Source organism: Arachis ipaensis, chromosome B5 (assembly GCF_059453495.1).
Source record: "Arachis ipaensis isolate K30076 ecotype BB chromosome B5, ASM5945349v1, whole genome shotgun sequence".
Taxonomy (NCBI): domain Eukaryota; kingdom Viridiplantae; phylum Streptophyta; class Magnoliopsida; order Fabales; family Fabaceae; genus Arachis; species Arachis ipaensis.
This window is the reverse complement of record NC_142440.1, coordinates 140,121,317-140,139,306: the sequence shown is the minus strand read 5'-3', so window position 1 is coordinate 140,139,306 and position 17,990 is coordinate 140,121,317. Positions and strand designations below refer to the sequence as shown.

General features: G+C 29.0%; 2 protein-coding genes across 6 annotated transcripts; both read left to right on the top strand.

The window, feature by feature from the left end:
* Positions 1-5,922: 5,922 nt before the first annotated feature.
* LOC148565962 (uncharacterized) lies at positions 5,923-17,084 on the top strand. Of its 2 annotated transcripts, XR_015883575.1 has the most exons (6): positions 5,923-7,680; positions 9,271-9,328; positions 11,548-11,602; positions 11,912-11,980; positions 15,759-15,890; positions 16,619-17,084. XR_015883575.1 is itself a non-coding variant. In XM_088488339.1 (2 exons), the coding sequence occupies exon 1, from the start codon at positions 6,627-6,629 to the stop codon at positions 7,668-7,670; it is 1,044 nt and encodes a 347-aa protein (XP_088344465.1). In that variant the 5' UTR covers positions 5,938-6,626; the 3' UTR covers positions 7,671-7,680; positions 9,271-9,577. The 2 variants fall into 2 exon arrangements, 1 of the variants encoding a protein (XP_088344465.1); XM_088488339.1 differs by lacking the exons at positions 11,548-11,602; positions 11,912-11,980; positions 15,759-15,890; positions 16,619-17,084 and having other exon boundaries at positions 5,938-7,680; positions 9,271-9,577.
* On the top strand, positions 13,411-17,084 carry LOC107644126 (uncharacterized). Of its 4 annotated transcripts, none has more exons than XR_015883573.1 (4): positions 13,411-15,270; positions 15,759-15,890; positions 16,619-16,920; positions 17,007-17,084. XR_015883573.1 is itself a non-coding variant. In XM_088488338.1 (2 exons), the coding sequence occupies exon 1, from the start codon at positions 13,606-13,608 to the stop codon at positions 15,262-15,264; it is 1,659 nt and encodes a 552-aa protein (XP_088344464.1). In that variant the 5' UTR covers positions 13,411-13,605; the 3' UTR covers positions 15,265-15,270; positions 15,759-17,084. The 4 variants fall into 4 exon arrangements, 1 of the variants encoding a protein (XP_088344464.1); XR_015883574.1 differs by having other exon boundaries at positions 13,520-13,646; positions 13,736-15,270; positions 16,619-17,084; XR_015883572.1 differs by having other exon boundaries at positions 16,619-17,084.
* Positions 17,085-17,990: the final 906 nt, after the last annotated feature.

The window sequence follows — 17,990 nt, the reverse complement described above, 5'->3', positions numbered from 1 at the left end:
TGGTGGTGGTGGTGGAGGAAGTAATTATGTTGGTAGTGGTGAGGGTATTTTTGTCCAAAAAAAATAAAAATGACGATTTTAATACGAAAAAAAACATTAAGGACGACTTTAATGGCAAAATAACAAGAGGGACGAATTCGATTCTGGCACTAAACTTAAGGGACCAAAATCGTACTTACCCCTTTTATAAAAAATCTAATACTATATTAAATATTACAAACAGTGATTGGATAAATAATTTTTAAATTCTAAAATTAAAAACATAGATAAGGCTTTACATATTTACATGAGTTACTGAATCAATTTTTATTGAATAACTATCTTAAATATCAATTGTAAGAAAATGCTACTATATCAGTCAATAATAATAATCATGAGACACGTAACATTATTTATCATTAAAAAATATATTAATTTAATAATATTAAATATGTAATAAATTTCTAATGTGAAATGTTAACATATAAACACAAAAAATAAAGATAAATTAGAGTATAACAAATAAACTAGTTTTTAAAAAATATTTCTTCCATCTTAATGGACAAAATACTCATCATATTGTTAATTTATCATAATAAATTAAAAAAATAAATTTAAAAATGTCACAAATTAATGGACGATATTTAAACTTTGAAAAAAATCAATAGAAAAAAATATAATAGAAGCATATTATTTTTAAAATATTCTCTGTTTCAGAATAAAATTAAACAAATTTAAAATAATTAAAATTACCTTTATACGCGACATAAAAGTTAACTTTAATCATGATAACTAATTTTACTCTTATGAATTCAAATTATGCTTATTATCTGTATTGTTCTTTAAAAATATAGGTCTGAAATCACATTATAATAAAGCTGTTCAAGTAAAAGATGTGGTGATGTCCTAACTGATTAGTACCCTATATATTTAAAACATGTAATCACGTCGTTTTAAGTCATTTTGCCTATACATTAAATCTTAATATAGAAGATTAACAAAATTAATTAACTTAATTTACACGATTTGATTTGATTTCTAAGAACTAATTTTTAATTCTTTTAAGATAATCTACAACATATTAAGTTTGTATTTTTTTTCATATAAGTATAGGTCGAGACACCACTGCTACTAATTCAATGCCTCAATCAATCTCTTATAACGAACTAGTTACAAATGCTAAAAGTTATGCAAATATGAATAGTTAGTACTCACTTACTCTACTTATATTTTTAATATTTTATCTTCATTGCATAATATTCATTTAAAATATTTTTTGTATTGAATAAATTAAGAGGTTTGATATTGTACATTATTATATAAAATGGCTATTGTCAAACAAAATTATGAATTCTATAATAAAAAAATAAAACAAATAATTAACAAATACTATAAATTTTAAATAGACAATACATTCATAAGACTAATAATAACAATAATTTTGTAATAAAATTTTGGTAACAACATATATCTTTTAAAATTAAATAGTAAAATTAGAAAAGATCTACCTTAAACACAAAACAACAACTATTGAAAAATAGTACAAAAATATGTCTTATTTTATCTCATGTATTTATTAATGTATTGTACAAATTATAAGCATCCTTTTTATTATAGAATCTTTATCCAATTAAAAATTTAATAGATAGTAAAATTTGGTCATGACAAAATGTGTTCTAATTTCTTAAAAAATATTTAAATACTATATTAAATATTACAAGTCAATAGGTAACTAAATTAAAAATTCTCAAATTAAAAACATAGATAACATTGTATATATTTTTATGAGTTACCGGACAAATTTTTATTGAATAACTAATCTAAATACAAACTAGAAAAATGTTACTACAAATATTATTTAATGGCAATAACCGTAATACACATAACATCATTTAGTGATGAAAAATAAATCTTAATTAAACTATTTTCTATTTGATAAGAATGTAGTAATTTTACTATCTATTAAAAAAAATCTATTGTTTTTAAGAAATTATTTTTATTTTTTTAATATATTATTCACTCTTCAAATTTATTAGATCACTATTTTTTTATTTTAATATTAACATGATCTTATTTATATCATATTTTAGTATTGGTGTTAATATATTATTCACCGTTTAAATTTGTCAAATAAGTATTTTTTTTCATCATTTCAAAATTAACGTACCCTTAGTTATATGATATTTTAGTTTTTATAATAATTTCTAATTGAATGTAATAAGAAAATATCTATAACAATATATAAAGCGGACAGAGGAGTTTGATATCCAATTTTTTTTTCTTAATTTACCCTTATTTTTATCATCTAAGATTACGTACTCAGTCACGTACTCACGTTCTGTAATTCTGCATTAACCCACGAGAGAATTATGTAAGTGCTTCCTTTTCAATCGTGAGAGAAATTTAAAAACTACTCACTTTCAATCGTAAAGTAAGATTATAAAAACTGCTCCAATTGCAATTGTTTGTTTTTCTTTTCATCTTCTTATCTTATGTTCTGATAGACAAATAAAAATGAAAAATTTAATAAATCAACAATCATGACAACATCGACCCACTTGGACAGAATATGCTAGGTGAAGAAGATAGAATATGAGCGACAACAACACCTAGCTAGAAGACGTGCAACTTATTGGAAGATGATTCAACAAAGAAAATAAGTTGCCATATCAACCGATACAACTCCTATCCCAACTCCTATCCCAACTTCATTGTCAAACACAGGTAGAGTTACCGATTAACTATAAATATAGGAGTAGTCGAATTAACTAATATTAATTGGTGTTTAAATTAAATTTAAGTTCTAATATTACTCCTAAAGAGAAATTTATTATTAAAATTTTTTTTGTAAGTCACGTTAAATTAAAAAAATTTTACCCATTTTTTCACAGTAACCAGATTAAGATTTTTCTATTGGAGGTAAATTATTGGTGCAGATTAAAATAGTTCAAAGAGGTAATTTTTTAAAAAATAAATTGACCCAGGATATTTTTTTCTTTTCAAATTATTATCATACTCTTTTAACATATTCTAAATATCTACATAACTGTCAATGAGCGTTCAAATTTAAGGTTTAATATTCTCCTTAACGGGAGAGGTTTATTATTAAAAAAATTTATTCTGTACATCAGTCAATTACATTGAATAAAAAAACTTCCACACATTTTTTACAATAACTTCATTAAGAGTTTTCTTTTGAATATAAATTAGTCATGCAAATTTTTTATTATCAATATGCTTTGAAAAGAATAAAAGTAGAATAATTTAACAAGGGGAATATTTTTTAAAAAAAATTTACATATAGTAATTTTATACCAACATATCATGATTTCCTTTGTATATAATATTTATTCTTCTAAGTTCATTCATGGAGTACCTTACAAAAATTATATTTAAGTAATTTTTTCATCTTATAACTATTTTATATTTTGGAATTCAAAATTTTATATTTTTATTTTTATTCAAGGTTTATTGTTATATTTTATTTTAGTTTTGTTAATAAAAAGTATTTATGTTAGTTTTAATTTTTACTTTTTAGGATAAATAAAGAGATGGGACTTTTTTATAAATTAGATGATTGAAAAATTATTTGTTATAGAAAAAGTTAAGTCTATTTCTTGATTATAGGAGTAGATATAATTAACTCTTAGATGTAATCAAAATAAATATAAATTTATTCAATTTTTTAAATTTTATATTAATTATTAAAATCATGATATAATGGATGTACTACTATAAAAAAATGAAAATGACTTCCCAATTATTTTTTTTATTGAAAAAAAAAATGACTCAATAACTGTAAAGTCTAATTTAAACAACTATGGACAAGTAAAATAAATAATGAAAAACTGACATAAAATTTAACTTTTTTTGTTATTTGGTATAAAATTAAATATAATAAAACAAATCAATGTTCTCATACATAATGACATAAAATTTAACATTATCCTTTTTTTAGATTCATCTTTTTTTTTTAGTTTTTATCCTTATTTTTGTACTTTATTTTAATTTTATTAAACTAAAAAGTGCTAATATAATTTAATTTTAATTTTTAACTTTTAATCATAAATGAAAATATGTAACTTTGTATGCATTAGATTATAAAAAAATACTCATAATAAAAAAAATTAAATAAGAGTTACGAGATTTTTTTAACTTTATTTTTAAAGTAGTATTCACTTTTGAGTGTAATAATTACGAACTAATATATAGTGGTAACTAATTGCTATTGAAGAGAACTTAGAAGGAGAATAAAAATGGAGGAAGGAAGAGAGAACAAGGCAATATGAGAGTGGTGGTGAGCCAACGACATGTGGATAGATAATGGTAAAAAAAAAGAATAATAAAAATAAAAATTAAAAATTTTAAAAAATAATAAAACTAAAGATAATTTAAAATGTTAAATATAAAATTATAAGAAATAAAAATTTTTTAACCATTAAAATTATGCAAGAGAAAGAGTGATTTAAATATAAATTTTTATATCAGCTTCAAGTTAAATAAAATTGAGAAATAAATAAATTTATAAATTTTTATTTTCATTGTTACACATAATAACAACGTAATGATTTTAGTATTAGACTTAAATTAATTTAAATTTAATTATTCTATATATTAAAAAAATTAAATAACTTTTTATTTTTTATTTAATTATTCAATACAAAATTTTTGAATGTTTGATATCTTAATTTTTTCTTAAAATGATAAAATATGACTTAAAAAGCAACTATGAAAAATAAGTATCTATATAATAGTTATACATCTAGATATCTAAATCAAACAAGAAAATAATTCTTTAACAACTCAAAAGTTAACACAATAGATAGCTATGGATCAAAGTGATAAATAAAAATAAGAGTTGTGATAATAGTATGGTGGTAATTGATTGCGGTTGGGGTTAATAGAAGAAAAAAAAAGGGAGGGGAATAAAACAAGGCAACATAATAATGACGACAAAACAATAATAGTTATACATGTAAAAAGAATAATAAAAAAATAATAGTGTATGATATGATGAGATGATATAATCAAAATAAAAATTAATAACTTAGAAATAATAATAAAATTAAAGATAATTAAATATGTTCAATATAAGATTAAAGAAATAAATATTTTTATCAATTAGAATTATGCATAAAGATAAAGTGGGTTTTGAATTTAAATTTTTAAATTTGCTTCAAATTATAGAATTGAGAAAATAAATAAATAAATTTAATATATAAATAACTAATTTGTAAGTAATGTTAGTAAATTTTTATCTTGATTTTATTACACATAATAATAACATAATTCTTTTTCTTTATTTTTTAATTTAAATTTATTTATTTTATATTTCTTAAAAATATTAAATAACTTAAAATATTTTATTTTTTTATAATTTATTTTTTAATTATTGAATAATTTTTTATAATTATTGATATTAAATTAGGATAACATTTTTGTCGTTTTTTTAACTATATCTTTTTCCGATAACATATACATATCTTTAATGTGTGCTTTTATAATTTAGCATTTTAAAAGTTTTTTATAATAATTTTAATCTCAACAAAATATCATATAACTAAGGTTATGTTAATTTTGAAATGATAAAAAAAATACTTATTTGACAAATTTAAAAGGTGAATAATACATTAACACTAATACTAAAATATGATATAAATAAGATCACGTTAATATATTAAAATAAAAAAAAATAATGATCTAATAAATTTAAAGAACGAATAATATATTAAAAAATAAAATTAATTTTTTAAAAATAATAGAAAAGCGAGAGAAAAGACTGTCCGCTAGTACATATAATTTCTACACACAAATGAGCATTTCAATTTGATATTATTAAATATAAATATTAAAAAAAGAAAAAACTTATTTATGGAAATAGAGTATGTGATCCAATGCATCACGGCTTTAGACTAGTAAGATAATAAAAGTAGAAACAAATCACCTTGAACAAGCTTGATGCTACGCTGACTCGTTGAAGCACTCTTCAACTCAACGCATTCCATTTTACCACCATACTCCTCTTTGATTGCTATAATGTTGTCATTCTCACGAATCTTGTTAAGGTGTGCTCTTCAAATCTCAAAGCTCTCTCCTTATTCTGTTCCCCATTCCGCTCTCCGTCTTTGCTTCCCTTCCACTTCATCCCTACACTCTCCCTCTCAGTCCCAATTACTTGATGAAGCTGTTGATTCCTTCACTCGCATGCTCTCTATGCGTCCTCCTCCATCCATCATCCAATTTAACAAGATTTTGGGATCTCTTGCCAAGACCAACCATTTCCTCACCACCATTTCCCTTTTCCAACAATTGCAAGCCAGGGGAATCGCTCCCGATTTGTTTACTTTGAACATCTTACTCAATTGTTGTTGCGGCATGGGTCGTATGACGCTTGCTTTCTCTGTGTTGGCCAGGATTTTCAGGATGGTTCCATAACATTGAATACACTCATTAAAGGTCTCTGTCTCTCTGGTAGGGTTGAAAAAGCACTGCACTTTCATGACAGAGTGCTGCTGGCTCATGGATTTCACTTCGACCAAGTCACTTATGGGACGTTGATCAATGGGCTCTGTAAGACCGGACACACATCAGCTGCTATTCAAGTGTTGAGAAACATCCCACGGTATGGCATTGCTCCTGATGTCTTCATGTACAACGCAATTATTGATAGCTTGTGCAAGGTTACGCTTGTAAGTGATGCTTTTTATTTATACTCTGAAATGCTTGCTAAGGGAATCTCTCCCGATGTTATCACGTACAACACTCTAACTTATGGATTGTGCCTTGCGGGCCAACTTAAGGAAGCCATTGATTTACTAAATCATATGATTCTCATCAACATTACTCCAGATGTTCATACCTATAGTACTTTGATGGATGGGCTATGCAAGGAAGGAAAGATCAAAGATGCTAAGAATGTGTTGGCTATGATGATTAAAGATGGTGTGAAACCAGATGTGGTTACTTATAATTGTTTAATGGATGGGTATTGCTTAGTTAATGAGGTAAATAAGGCAAAATTTGTATTCAACACAATGGCCCAAAGTAGAGTGTCACTTGATGTTCAAAGTTACAATATCATGATTAATGGCTTGTGCAAGAGTAAAATGGTCGATGAAGCCTTGAATCTCTTTGAAGAAATGCGTTGTAAATACTTGGTTCCAAACACGGTAACATACAACACTCTTATTGATGGCTTGAGCAAATCGAAGAGAATCTCTTGTGCTTTGGGGATTCTTGTCGAGATGCATGATAGAGGTCAACCTGCTACTGTAGTCACTTACAGTTCCTTGTTGGATGCGATGTTCAAAAACCAACAACTTGACAAGGCACTTATGTTATTCAATCAAATGAAAGAGTGTGGCATCGATCCAGATATACGTACATACAACATACTTATAGATGGCCTGTGCAAAAGTGGAAGATTCGAAAATGCAAAAGAGATTTTTCAAGATTTTTCAATTAAAGGCTGTTCTCCAAATGTGAGGACTTACAATATTATGATCCATGGGCTCTGCAAAGAGGGCTTGTTTGAAGAAGCATTGGCCCTGCTGTTGGAAATGGAACACAATGGTTGCTTACCAGATGCTGTGACTTTTGAAACTGTTATTCGTGCTTTGTTTGAAAAAGATGAGAATGACATGGCAGAGAAACTTCTTCGGGAAATGGTTGCTAGAGGCTTATTGAATTGATAAAAAAAGGGTAATATACATCAACTCAATTTGAAATTACGTCTCATTGTTGCTGAATATGTATCATGGTTCTGTAAATTCTGTGTCTGTTGGGTCAGAGGACTTTGGCAATGCCATAACATCAATCAATTTTCCACTTTCGATTTTTGCAATTGCTATTAACCTTTTTAATTCCACTACTTTATTGATTCTTTAGATGATATTCTTAGATATAGCTTATAGATTTAGTGTTTAAGGTCTATTTATAGCAATGGAGTGTTCTTTACTGTTATTCTATGAGATCATATATTTATCATGCTACAAACTAAGCAAAACTAAAAAGATTGAAAATTTTGTTTTGTTGTTTGTTTTCTGCTATTCTATTGTGCAACTTATATTTCCGTATCTTTGTAGGTACTGCATATATATATATATATATATATATATATATATATATATATATATATATATATATATTGAAATAATTCCTATCACTGTTTTATCATAAGCAACGATGAGCTATTGTTTATTTGATTAAATCCTCCGGGAATTGTTGTAAAAGGAAATTTAAGTAGGTACTAAGTATTTATTCTTAGGCTATATAGTTTTCACTTCCATCTTAAAAATAAAACCCACCTCTAGAATGCATGTCCCCTCTTTTCATCAACCTAAGCAACATTGAGTCAAGGTTAATATGGTTCAGTTATCTCAAAACTTGTGGCCATTTTCTTAATTAATGCTACTCAATTGTATTGCTTGGAAATTGCTTCTGCTGAAAATATGTACATTATGAGATACTTTTTAGGAGAATGTTTTTCTGTTAGTTCTTAGATAATTGACCTCATTATTTCTTGTTTAGACATTACTCCATTGTCTCTTAAATCTCTGTTTATTAGCATTTTAAAAGAAGTTACTGGCTTGGAGTTTTGTTATGTGGTGTTGTGATGGGGGTGTTAAACGTGAAACAATATAGAATTCTTTGGAATTGCAGTTGATTTTATTTGGTGAATTTCTTTGCATAATTATTGTATTTATTTACTTTCAATTAGATGGGTAAATACCAATCCACCGTGTTATATGTATAAATTTAATTGGCTTTATATTAGTCCAAACTATGTTGAAGCTCTCTAGTGTGAATTTTCCTTTATACTTTGATTTCTATTTGGCCTATTCGGAACATATTGTGAGACACTAGAATTCTTCAGAATCATACTCACTGGATTTTAAACTTCAAAATTCACTTTTTTCATGAAACTCAAACAAAAATCACTTCATCTCAAACGGATAAAATATTGATGTTGCTATAAACTTTGCAAAGTCAATCTTCATTATAATTAGGTTCTTCATTTATATACTTCCATGCCAACTTGTGTGGTTCGTGCTGCATAAAACAGTACTCCAAATAAACATTTGTTACTGCAAAGGGCATAATTTTGCTGCATGGTAAGAGTATATGAATATACAATGTGTTTCGGATATTGCAAGTTTATCAACAAGAAGATATCTCTGTCATCAAGAGTTGTTTCAGACTCTACAGAAAGGGAAAAATTTAATATAGTTAACCAATTCTTTGTTCATTTTCACTGAATAGTATTATTTATTTATTTATTTATTTTTTCAGCTTTCGTTATGCAATCTGCAATGGAGTTCTTTTCAGGTTCTACCATTTGTAGGCACAGGTAATTTAACTTTTATGTCATTGAGAAGTTGCGGTTCTTCCTTGGAGCAGAAGAAAAAATTGATGGTGCTGGTAATTGTTGGCGCTATAAATAGTGACCGCTAGTATATTTAATATTTAATATTTATTATGAAATGTAAATATAAAATTTACTAATATTATATGATAATTTGTGTTAATATTATTATGATAATTTGTAATTTATTGTTAATTTTCTAGTATTAGTTCCTGCAAAATTTCATAGGTTAAGTTTCACCTAATCAATTTATAAGAAGTTTTTATATTGTACATGTAACTAATTTTTTATATTATTGAATTTGAATTATATTGTTAATTGTTGTCTTATATATTATTGAATTTGAATTAAATAGTAATGTCAGGTGACTTCTGATATAGTCTAGTTAATACAATATATAATACAGTAGAAACAGATACTACAGTAAAGACATAAATGACTAATATATTTCTAGTCATGCAAGAAAGAACACGATACTTGAGTGTCTTTCTTCTCCACTACCTCAATATATCAAATCTATTAAAATCTTTTGTTACATGATCTTTCAGATACCTATCAATCTCATTCTTATTGAGTTCACTTGGTTTTATTTTCTGTGTTTGCTTCCATTTTCTCAAAGGATCTTCAATCATAATGCTATTATTGTCACTTATCTCTAAATTAGAATTTGGTTTAATATCTAAAAAAAAGTTAGCATTTTGAGTGTTAGCTAATTTTGCCTCCAAATACTAATTTTTCCTGCACATATTCTTCTAATTCCTAATTTTCAACAATCATCATTCAATCATAATTTTTCTCTCCAAATAATTTTTTTTATCACCATCATTCAACAATGGCGAACACTTTCAGGACTCCAATAATAGTACTACACCTCCAGCATCTTTGTACTTTAGGCTATCACCTAAACACAAGAATGTACAATGTTATGATAAAGGTGAAAATGAACAAGCACTGAAATATCTTCATGAAATGATTGTTAGAGGCTTATTGAAAAGACAATAGGAGAAATAAATCAACTCAAATTAATAAATTTTCTGTTGTCAAAATTTGTACAGAACTTGGTGAATTTTATATCTATTGGGTTGGAGGATTTGGGAAATGCCATGAACTCACTATCACCTTGATTTTGGTTATCTCACTGTTATTGAATTAATTTTGAACTTGTGTTATTGGCTGATTTTTTACTTTGTTACCAAGGCTATCATGCATCCTGTTTCGGTGGATATTCCTAGTTGTAACTGTGCTTAAGATTTCTTGATAGTAATTAAGAGCTCATGATTGGTCTGATGAGCAACTGTGCTTTATTTGACTAAATCTTCCTAGAATTCTTCTAAAAGATATGCTGTGGCAAGATTAATGACATAGATATATGATTTTCACTGCCGTCTTTAAAACAAATACATCTACTAAATGCATGACCCCACTTTTTTTGGTTGGCAATTTCAACATTTTGTTATTTTTCAAAATCTGATCACAGCTGAAGAAACCTGTATACAAAGTATGTGATTACACTTGATTTTTCAAGGGAAAAAAAGAGGGGCTGTGCAAGAAGGAATTTCTAGGAATTTGTCTACTATGGTTCAAATATGAATTATCTTTAAACCTTTGTGCTTTTCATAATTAATACTACTCAGCTGTAATTCTTAGAATCAATTGAAAATTTGTACATTATGTTTATTTTCATAATTAATGTTACTTAGTTGTAATTAATGTTTTCCTAAGACCTTGGTTCATTTTCATAATTAATGTTACTCAGCAGTTAATGCTTGGTTGAATTATTTCATTATTTCTCGTTAAAAAATCCTATATAGGGATTATTATATTGTTCTTGTTTAAAATCATGTTGAAAAGCTTTTATTATTAAAACATGGTTTGGAGATTTGTTGTCTGTTATTAGCTACACCTGTCACAAAAGATTCGGGGATTCTAATTCCAAGTACAATTGTTTCTACACCTGTTTCTTTGGGTTTTCTAAATCTTCTCTGCAGTGATGATTGGGGTTAGAATAAAGAATTAAAAGTGAAACAATGTTGTAGAGTTTGAAATTGCATTTCTTTTTGAAGAATATCTTTGAATATCAAAAGTTGAACTCTGCTTAAGTGCTGATTAACTTATTTCATGAAATTGATATGAACTTGAATTGGTGGTTGAATATATTGGATTCTTGACATTTTCATCTTTGTTCCATGCTTACTGATTGCTAGGTGCACCCAAGCATGTTAAGTTGCAGCATGGCAAAGACAATATTGAAGTTCTCTAGTATGAATTTTCCTTTATACTTGATTTCAGTTTGTCTATTTGAAATAATTGCGAGACAGTTGATTTAATATTTTCTCAGCATATTTGATTTCTAGTTGAACCCACCATTGGATTTTAAGCTTCAAAATCAGTTTTGGATGGAAGTGAATAATAGCTACTTACTTTCACAGAAATCACTCTTCAGACTGCACTAATAAACATAAAATGAATTGATCTCAAACAAGATAGAATATGGTTGATAGCATGCTGAATGCTTCCTGTAGATATGGTTTAATTTTTTTTCCACCCTTTCTTTTTTCTTTCAAATAGGTATGTGATTTTGGCTTATCATGAATGAAGCACAGTACATTCCTTTCTTCCAGATCAACTGCAGGAACAGTAAGCCGTCATAATCCTCATTTCTAAGCTCAAATACTGTGTCATACCCTCTGCCTTCTGAATATTTGTTCTTTCATGTTGTTGTTCTATATTTTGCTGCATATATTTTATGTTCGTTGTGCTTTATATTCTTCTGAAGATATACAAACATACACAAATGGAGGCATTTGCTATTATCTTTCAACAAAAAATTTGGAAAACCAGGAGCTTCTTGCCGTTTAAAATTCATTATGTTTGGGATGTTATATTAATTCTTTTGTGATGATGAATACCTATCTTTAGCCTCGGCTTTTGTTATGTTCAATTTATAATACAATTACTAGTTCTATAGGCCAAGAAAATGTCGATTAAATAAGGTTTGGGAGAATGAGAGAAGGAGGAAAACACAGAGTGAGAAAGAAAAGAGAATTCAGAGAGAAAGATAAGACATTTATGATCTGCATTACTAGTGAGCTTATCACTAATCTGTGCTTATGTATAGAGAAGAGTAGCTTGCTGTGCAAGCTAGTACAAAAGGTACAACAGTCCATTCATTCTTAAGTTAGTTATGATAGCTGTAACTAACAGCTGTCTTATCGTAGCTGGCACTGTTCTCACAGCCAACAGTTCTTTCATAACTAACTTGTAACTCTTCTCTAGACTTTACCAAACAGTTCTTTCATAACTAACTTGTAACTCTTCTCTAGACTTTACCAATTCACTCTACTACGATGAATGGTTTCTGGTAACAAATGAGGAAATCTTTCTTAATTTTGTTGAGGCCTAAACATGAAACTGTTGAATTTTGCTTGTTATAATTAAATTTACTAAAGTTGTTGTTTGGTAAGAGTTTCTGCCTTTCTGGAAAAAAAATATAAAGACAGGGGAGATAGAGATAATTGCACAAATTTTTTCGTAGGGAAGACCAACTTTGTGCATTTCTCTGTGTCTCCTTTTCAAATAGGTCTGTGTCCTCTGATAATTGCCAAATGGGGCCTTAGTTAACTACATGCTTTTCATCTCTACCTCAAACTCCTGTCTTTCATATGTGTGATCAGCTCCGATATTCTGGACGTATTTAGTTTTGCTGCTAAGCCTTTGTTTGGCATTGCAGTACATTCATTTTTTATAACATGTTCAGGCCGAATGGATGGCGCCTGAGCTGAAGTGTTAAGAAATGAACCTTCAAATGAAAAGTAAGCTCAGTTATCATTGGTTTTCATCATTAATTTTTTTAGTCTTTTAAAATTAATACTAAAATATGTTTTGATTTTTTAACTTTTTATTTTTGTTTTAATTATAATGTTATAATAGTTTTTTTTAATATTATAATAATCTAATATGAGTAATATTAATTAAAAAGTATAATAAATCTAAACTGATCTAGAATAAAATATTAATCTTAATCTAAACAAATTTAAATAAAAAATATAAAATAATCATAAATGCTATTTTTTTTTCTAACTCTCTTTTTAATATTCCAAAGTTTCAAGAGTAAGAAATCGCGTACATACCGGATAAAAATTGAGAAAACTATTTCCGCAGAGATAGCAACGTCTAGTCGTCTATGTCTTGGAGCAGAGAGCAGAGAGCAGAGAGCAGAGAGCTCTCCCTCAAACTTAACAGCGAAAGTGCGAATCACTAAAATGTTGTCATCCTCAACCTCAAGGATCACTTTCATTTTTAGGTATTCTCTTCTCAAAATCCCTAATTTTGTTTCCTTCCCTTCCTCTTCATCCCTTCACTCTCATTCTGAGCCCCCATCCCTTCGCCAAGTTGATGAAGCTGTTGATTCCTTCACTCGCATGCTCTCTATGCGTCGCCCTCCATCCATCATCCAATTCACCAAGATTTTGGGATCTCTTGCCAAGACCAACCATTTCTCCACCGCCATTTCCCTTTTTCAGCAATTGCAAGCCAGAGGAATCGCTCCCGACTTATTTACTTTGAGCATCATAATTAATTGTTGTTGCGGCATGGGTCGTATGACGCTTGCTTTCTCTGTATTGGCCAAGATTTTCAGAATGGATTATCAACCTAATACGGTAACATTGACAACAATCCTGAAAGGTCTCTGTCTCCGTGGTAGTGTTGAAAAAGCAGTGCGCTTTCATGACAGAGTGCTGGCTCATGGATTTCACTTCAACCAAGTCACTTATGGGACCTTGATCAATGGCCTCTGTAAGGCCGGACACACATCAGCTGCTATTCAAGTGTTGAGAAAGATCCCACGGTATGGCATTGCTCCTGATGTCTTCATGTACAGCGCAATTATTGATAGCCTCTGCAAGGATACACTTGTAAGTCAGGCTTTTCATTTATTCTCTGAAATGCTTGCTAAGGGAATTTCTCCTAATGTTATCACATACAGTTCTCTCATTTTTGGATTGTGTCTTGTGGGTCAATATAAGGAAGCCATTGATTTGTTAAGTGAGATGGTGCTTAGAAACATTATTCCAAATGTTCGTACCTATAGTATTTTGATCGATGGGCTATGCAAGGAAGGAAAGATCAAAGATGCTAAGAATGTGTTGGCTGTGATGACAAAACATGGTGTGAAACCAAATGTGGTTACTTATAACAGCTTAATGGACGGATATTGTTTGGTTAATGAGGTAAATAAGGCAAAATATGTATTCAACACAATGGCCGATAATAGTGTGTTTCCTGATGTTCGGAGTTACAATATCATGATTAATGGCTTTTGTAAGAGTAAAATGATCGATGACGCCTTGAATCTCTTCGAAGAGATGTGTCGCAAGAACTTGGTTCCTGACACGGTAACTTACAATACTCTAATTGATGGCTTGGGAAAATCAAGGAGAATCCTTTGTGCCTTGGAGCTTCTTGAAAAGATGCATAATCGAGGTCAACCTGCTAATATAGTCACTTACAGTTCTTTGCTGGATGCTTTGTTCAATATCAAACAACATGACAAGGCACTTATGTTATTCAATCAAATGAAAGAGTGTGGCGTTGATCCAGATATATATGCATACAACATACTTATAGATGGCCTGTGCAAAAGTGGAAGACTTAAAAATGCAAAAGAGATTTTTCAAGATCTTTCCATTAAAGGCTATCGTCCAGACATGAGGACATACACTATTATGATAAATGGGCTTTGCAAAGAGGGCCTACTTCATGAAGCATTGGCTTTCTTGTCAAAAATGGAAGACAATGGCTGCTTACCAAATGCTGTGACTTATGAAATAATCATTCGTGCTCTGTTTGAAAGAGGTGAAAATGATAACGCGGAGAAACTTCTTCGTGAAATGATATCTAGAGGCCTATTGCAAGGATAAAAGTTGGTGAGATTCCTTGTTAGACATCACAAAATGTTGTTTGTATCTCTTTCTTTTTAACTTGTGTTTTGTTCTCGATCATCTTTCGAGTCCATATTAACGCTTTTAGATCTTCACATGATTGTGATTCTTTATTCTGCTTTACCCACACCTAAGTGTTTTCTCTGTCGTTGCTTATTTTATGGCATTTTTGGTGACTAGATGGCTGTTATATGTGGCTTGTCGGATATATCATTATTTCCTTTTTTGTTTTTGTAATTATATATGTGCATTGATGTTAATTTATTCCTAAGCTGAAATGGTTGTGATTTAATCATTCAAAGGGAATCCTTGTTAGTTGTGAAGCTTCCCTGCACTCTTATTGTCTTTCGATGTTTTCATTTCCCCCATATTTAAAGTAAACTCCATGCAGCAGCATACTGTCTGATGTAGCCTTAGATGAAATCTCAAATGTTATTTTGCAAACATCTTCTCATTTTTCTGTGTTCATGCAGTTATACCTGAAGCATATTGTACCAAAGCAATCAACTTGATAAAAATAGTTACTGATTCAAACTTCAAAGCCAAAGGATTTTGATCAAACACTAGCCTCTTGCGCAATCTCCAAGCAAGAAACATTTGCACAGGTTAATGCTAAAAAAAGTTGGAATACTCTATCATGAATTGCATGTTCCCATATAATCATGTTAAGAAAAATAATAAACCTATAAACTTTACAATTAAATGAGAAACTTTGGTGGTATATTCGGCTTTTAAGTTTGAATCTCATTAAGTGCATGTTTGGGCGCCATTATTTTGTTAAAAAAAGATCTTTTTTTTAATAAAAAGCGATCTTTTTTTATTTTTTAACGTATTTGGCAAATTTCTAGTAGTAAAAGTAAAAGCACTAGTAAAATAAAAAAAAGATCTTTTTTGAAAAGTTGTAATTTACATCTTTTTTTAAAAGATATTTTTTCCTTAAAAAAAGATGTTTTTCGTGTAATAAATGAATAAAAAAGTACTTTAATTATGGTAATTTTAAAGCTAAAATATTGTGTTAAGAAACAATTTTGTGATCAAATCTGGTTTTAATGAAACAATTATGGTAATTTTATATGATAGGAATTGTTCAGGAGAGAGTATTTTAATTTGTTAGCTGAGCTAAACTTGTAGGTTGATGGCTTGATAACTTTCATCTTTATGCTGGCTCTACCATAGATCAATTGATTCATTTGAAACGTTCTTGGAGTTATCATGAAAAACATTGGTCCATTTGTTTGTTGTTTTTTTTTTTTCCAGAAGAAAAAATGACATTAAAAATTTTGAAAAAATGGCATTTATCATTGTCTTTTGAGGTTTTTTTTTTTTTTTGAAGGTGGAAATAGAAAATAACTAGTTTACAAGGGCAAGCAGTAGCAGAAAGCCATTGGATTTTATTCAGATGCCATTAAACTAAGCAGCAAGAATGCAACATACTACAGTAATAGGGCCCAAGCATCTAAGTCTTTATGTATTAGAAAGCATCTAAGTCTAGTAGGTAGATACTGAATATTACTAGCTTAGACTATACAAGATGTGGATATTACGTTTATCATATTGGATTGAAAATTTGAAATATGAGATATGCAGCTGAGCGATGTTAAGGTAGTTCGAGGCAGGTGTTGTGCAGCTGTTTGTGTAAGATCAAGCTTTGTACTTTTAGTTTTGTTCCATTTATATCTTTGTACCCTTTATTGCTGAGATTGTTAATTTGTTGTTGTTAGGTCTATTGTGTTTCTGCAACGGCTTTGATTGGTTCTTGTAATGCTTTTTCACTTATCTCGATGGCTTATTAGGCGAAATGCTCTCTCTTTTTTTTGGGGAGGTATAAAAGAATTATGCTGGAACCAAGTATGATTTGGTACTGTTTGATTTTTTATTTTTATATATATTTTGTTATCTTAGTTACATTTAAAAATTATATATTTGAAAAAAATACATTTGATATTTTCAATTAGAAAATGAATGAAGTTAAAAATATTGTTCGAAATAATCTTCATTTCACATAATAGGGGAAAAAGAAATAAAAATGAATTGATTTTAAGAAAAATAAATTACGGGCCTGCTACACATACAAGCTTACAAGTTGGTCCAGCCCAAATACAAGTCACGCGCATCAAGAGAGATTACATGGAGCGTCACCTTCACGCGCTCAATACTCAAACGGTTACGTATGGCAAACTCTTTCACTTCTTCCACTTCTCAAAACGCTTCGAAAACAAGGAAACCCTTCCATTTTCGAGCGAAAATCAAAGTTCAAAATATACAAGTCATTGTTCGAAACCTCCGTCAAAACACCATCAAACTCTCCATCAAGAATCTGAAGAGAAAACAAAGCAACAATACTCAACGTAAGTTCATTAATATTCCTGTATATTTTCCATATTACAAACTACGTTTTGCTTTCCTTCTACGTCGTTGTTCTAGGGTTTACTGTTACTCTTGCTTCTTTGTTACACTGTTCTTCTACGTTGTTGTTCTAAGTTATCCTGTTATTCTTGTTGTTCTAGATCTTCTGGTAAATGATTTTTGGGGGTTTATTCCGTAGATTGGGGGGTGTATACTGCTTGAACTTGTAATGTGGCTTGATATTGAAGCATGTTTGAGTGATATCTGACTGATATATATGGATACTATATCTGAATCATATCTATGGGAGTATCTCACTGTTATCAATGGGGGTATCTGATTCTTACATGTGGGTGTAT

Excerpts from the sequence above, each read along its gene's own strand:
- LOC148565962 (XM_088488339.1), top strand. The coding sequence starts at position 6,627 with ATGTACAACGCAATTATTGATAGCTTGTGCAAGGTTACGCTTGTAAGT.
- LOC107644126 (XM_088488338.1), top strand. The coding sequence starts at position 13,606 with ATGTTGTCATCCTCAACCTCAAGGATCACTTTCATTTTTAGGTATTCT.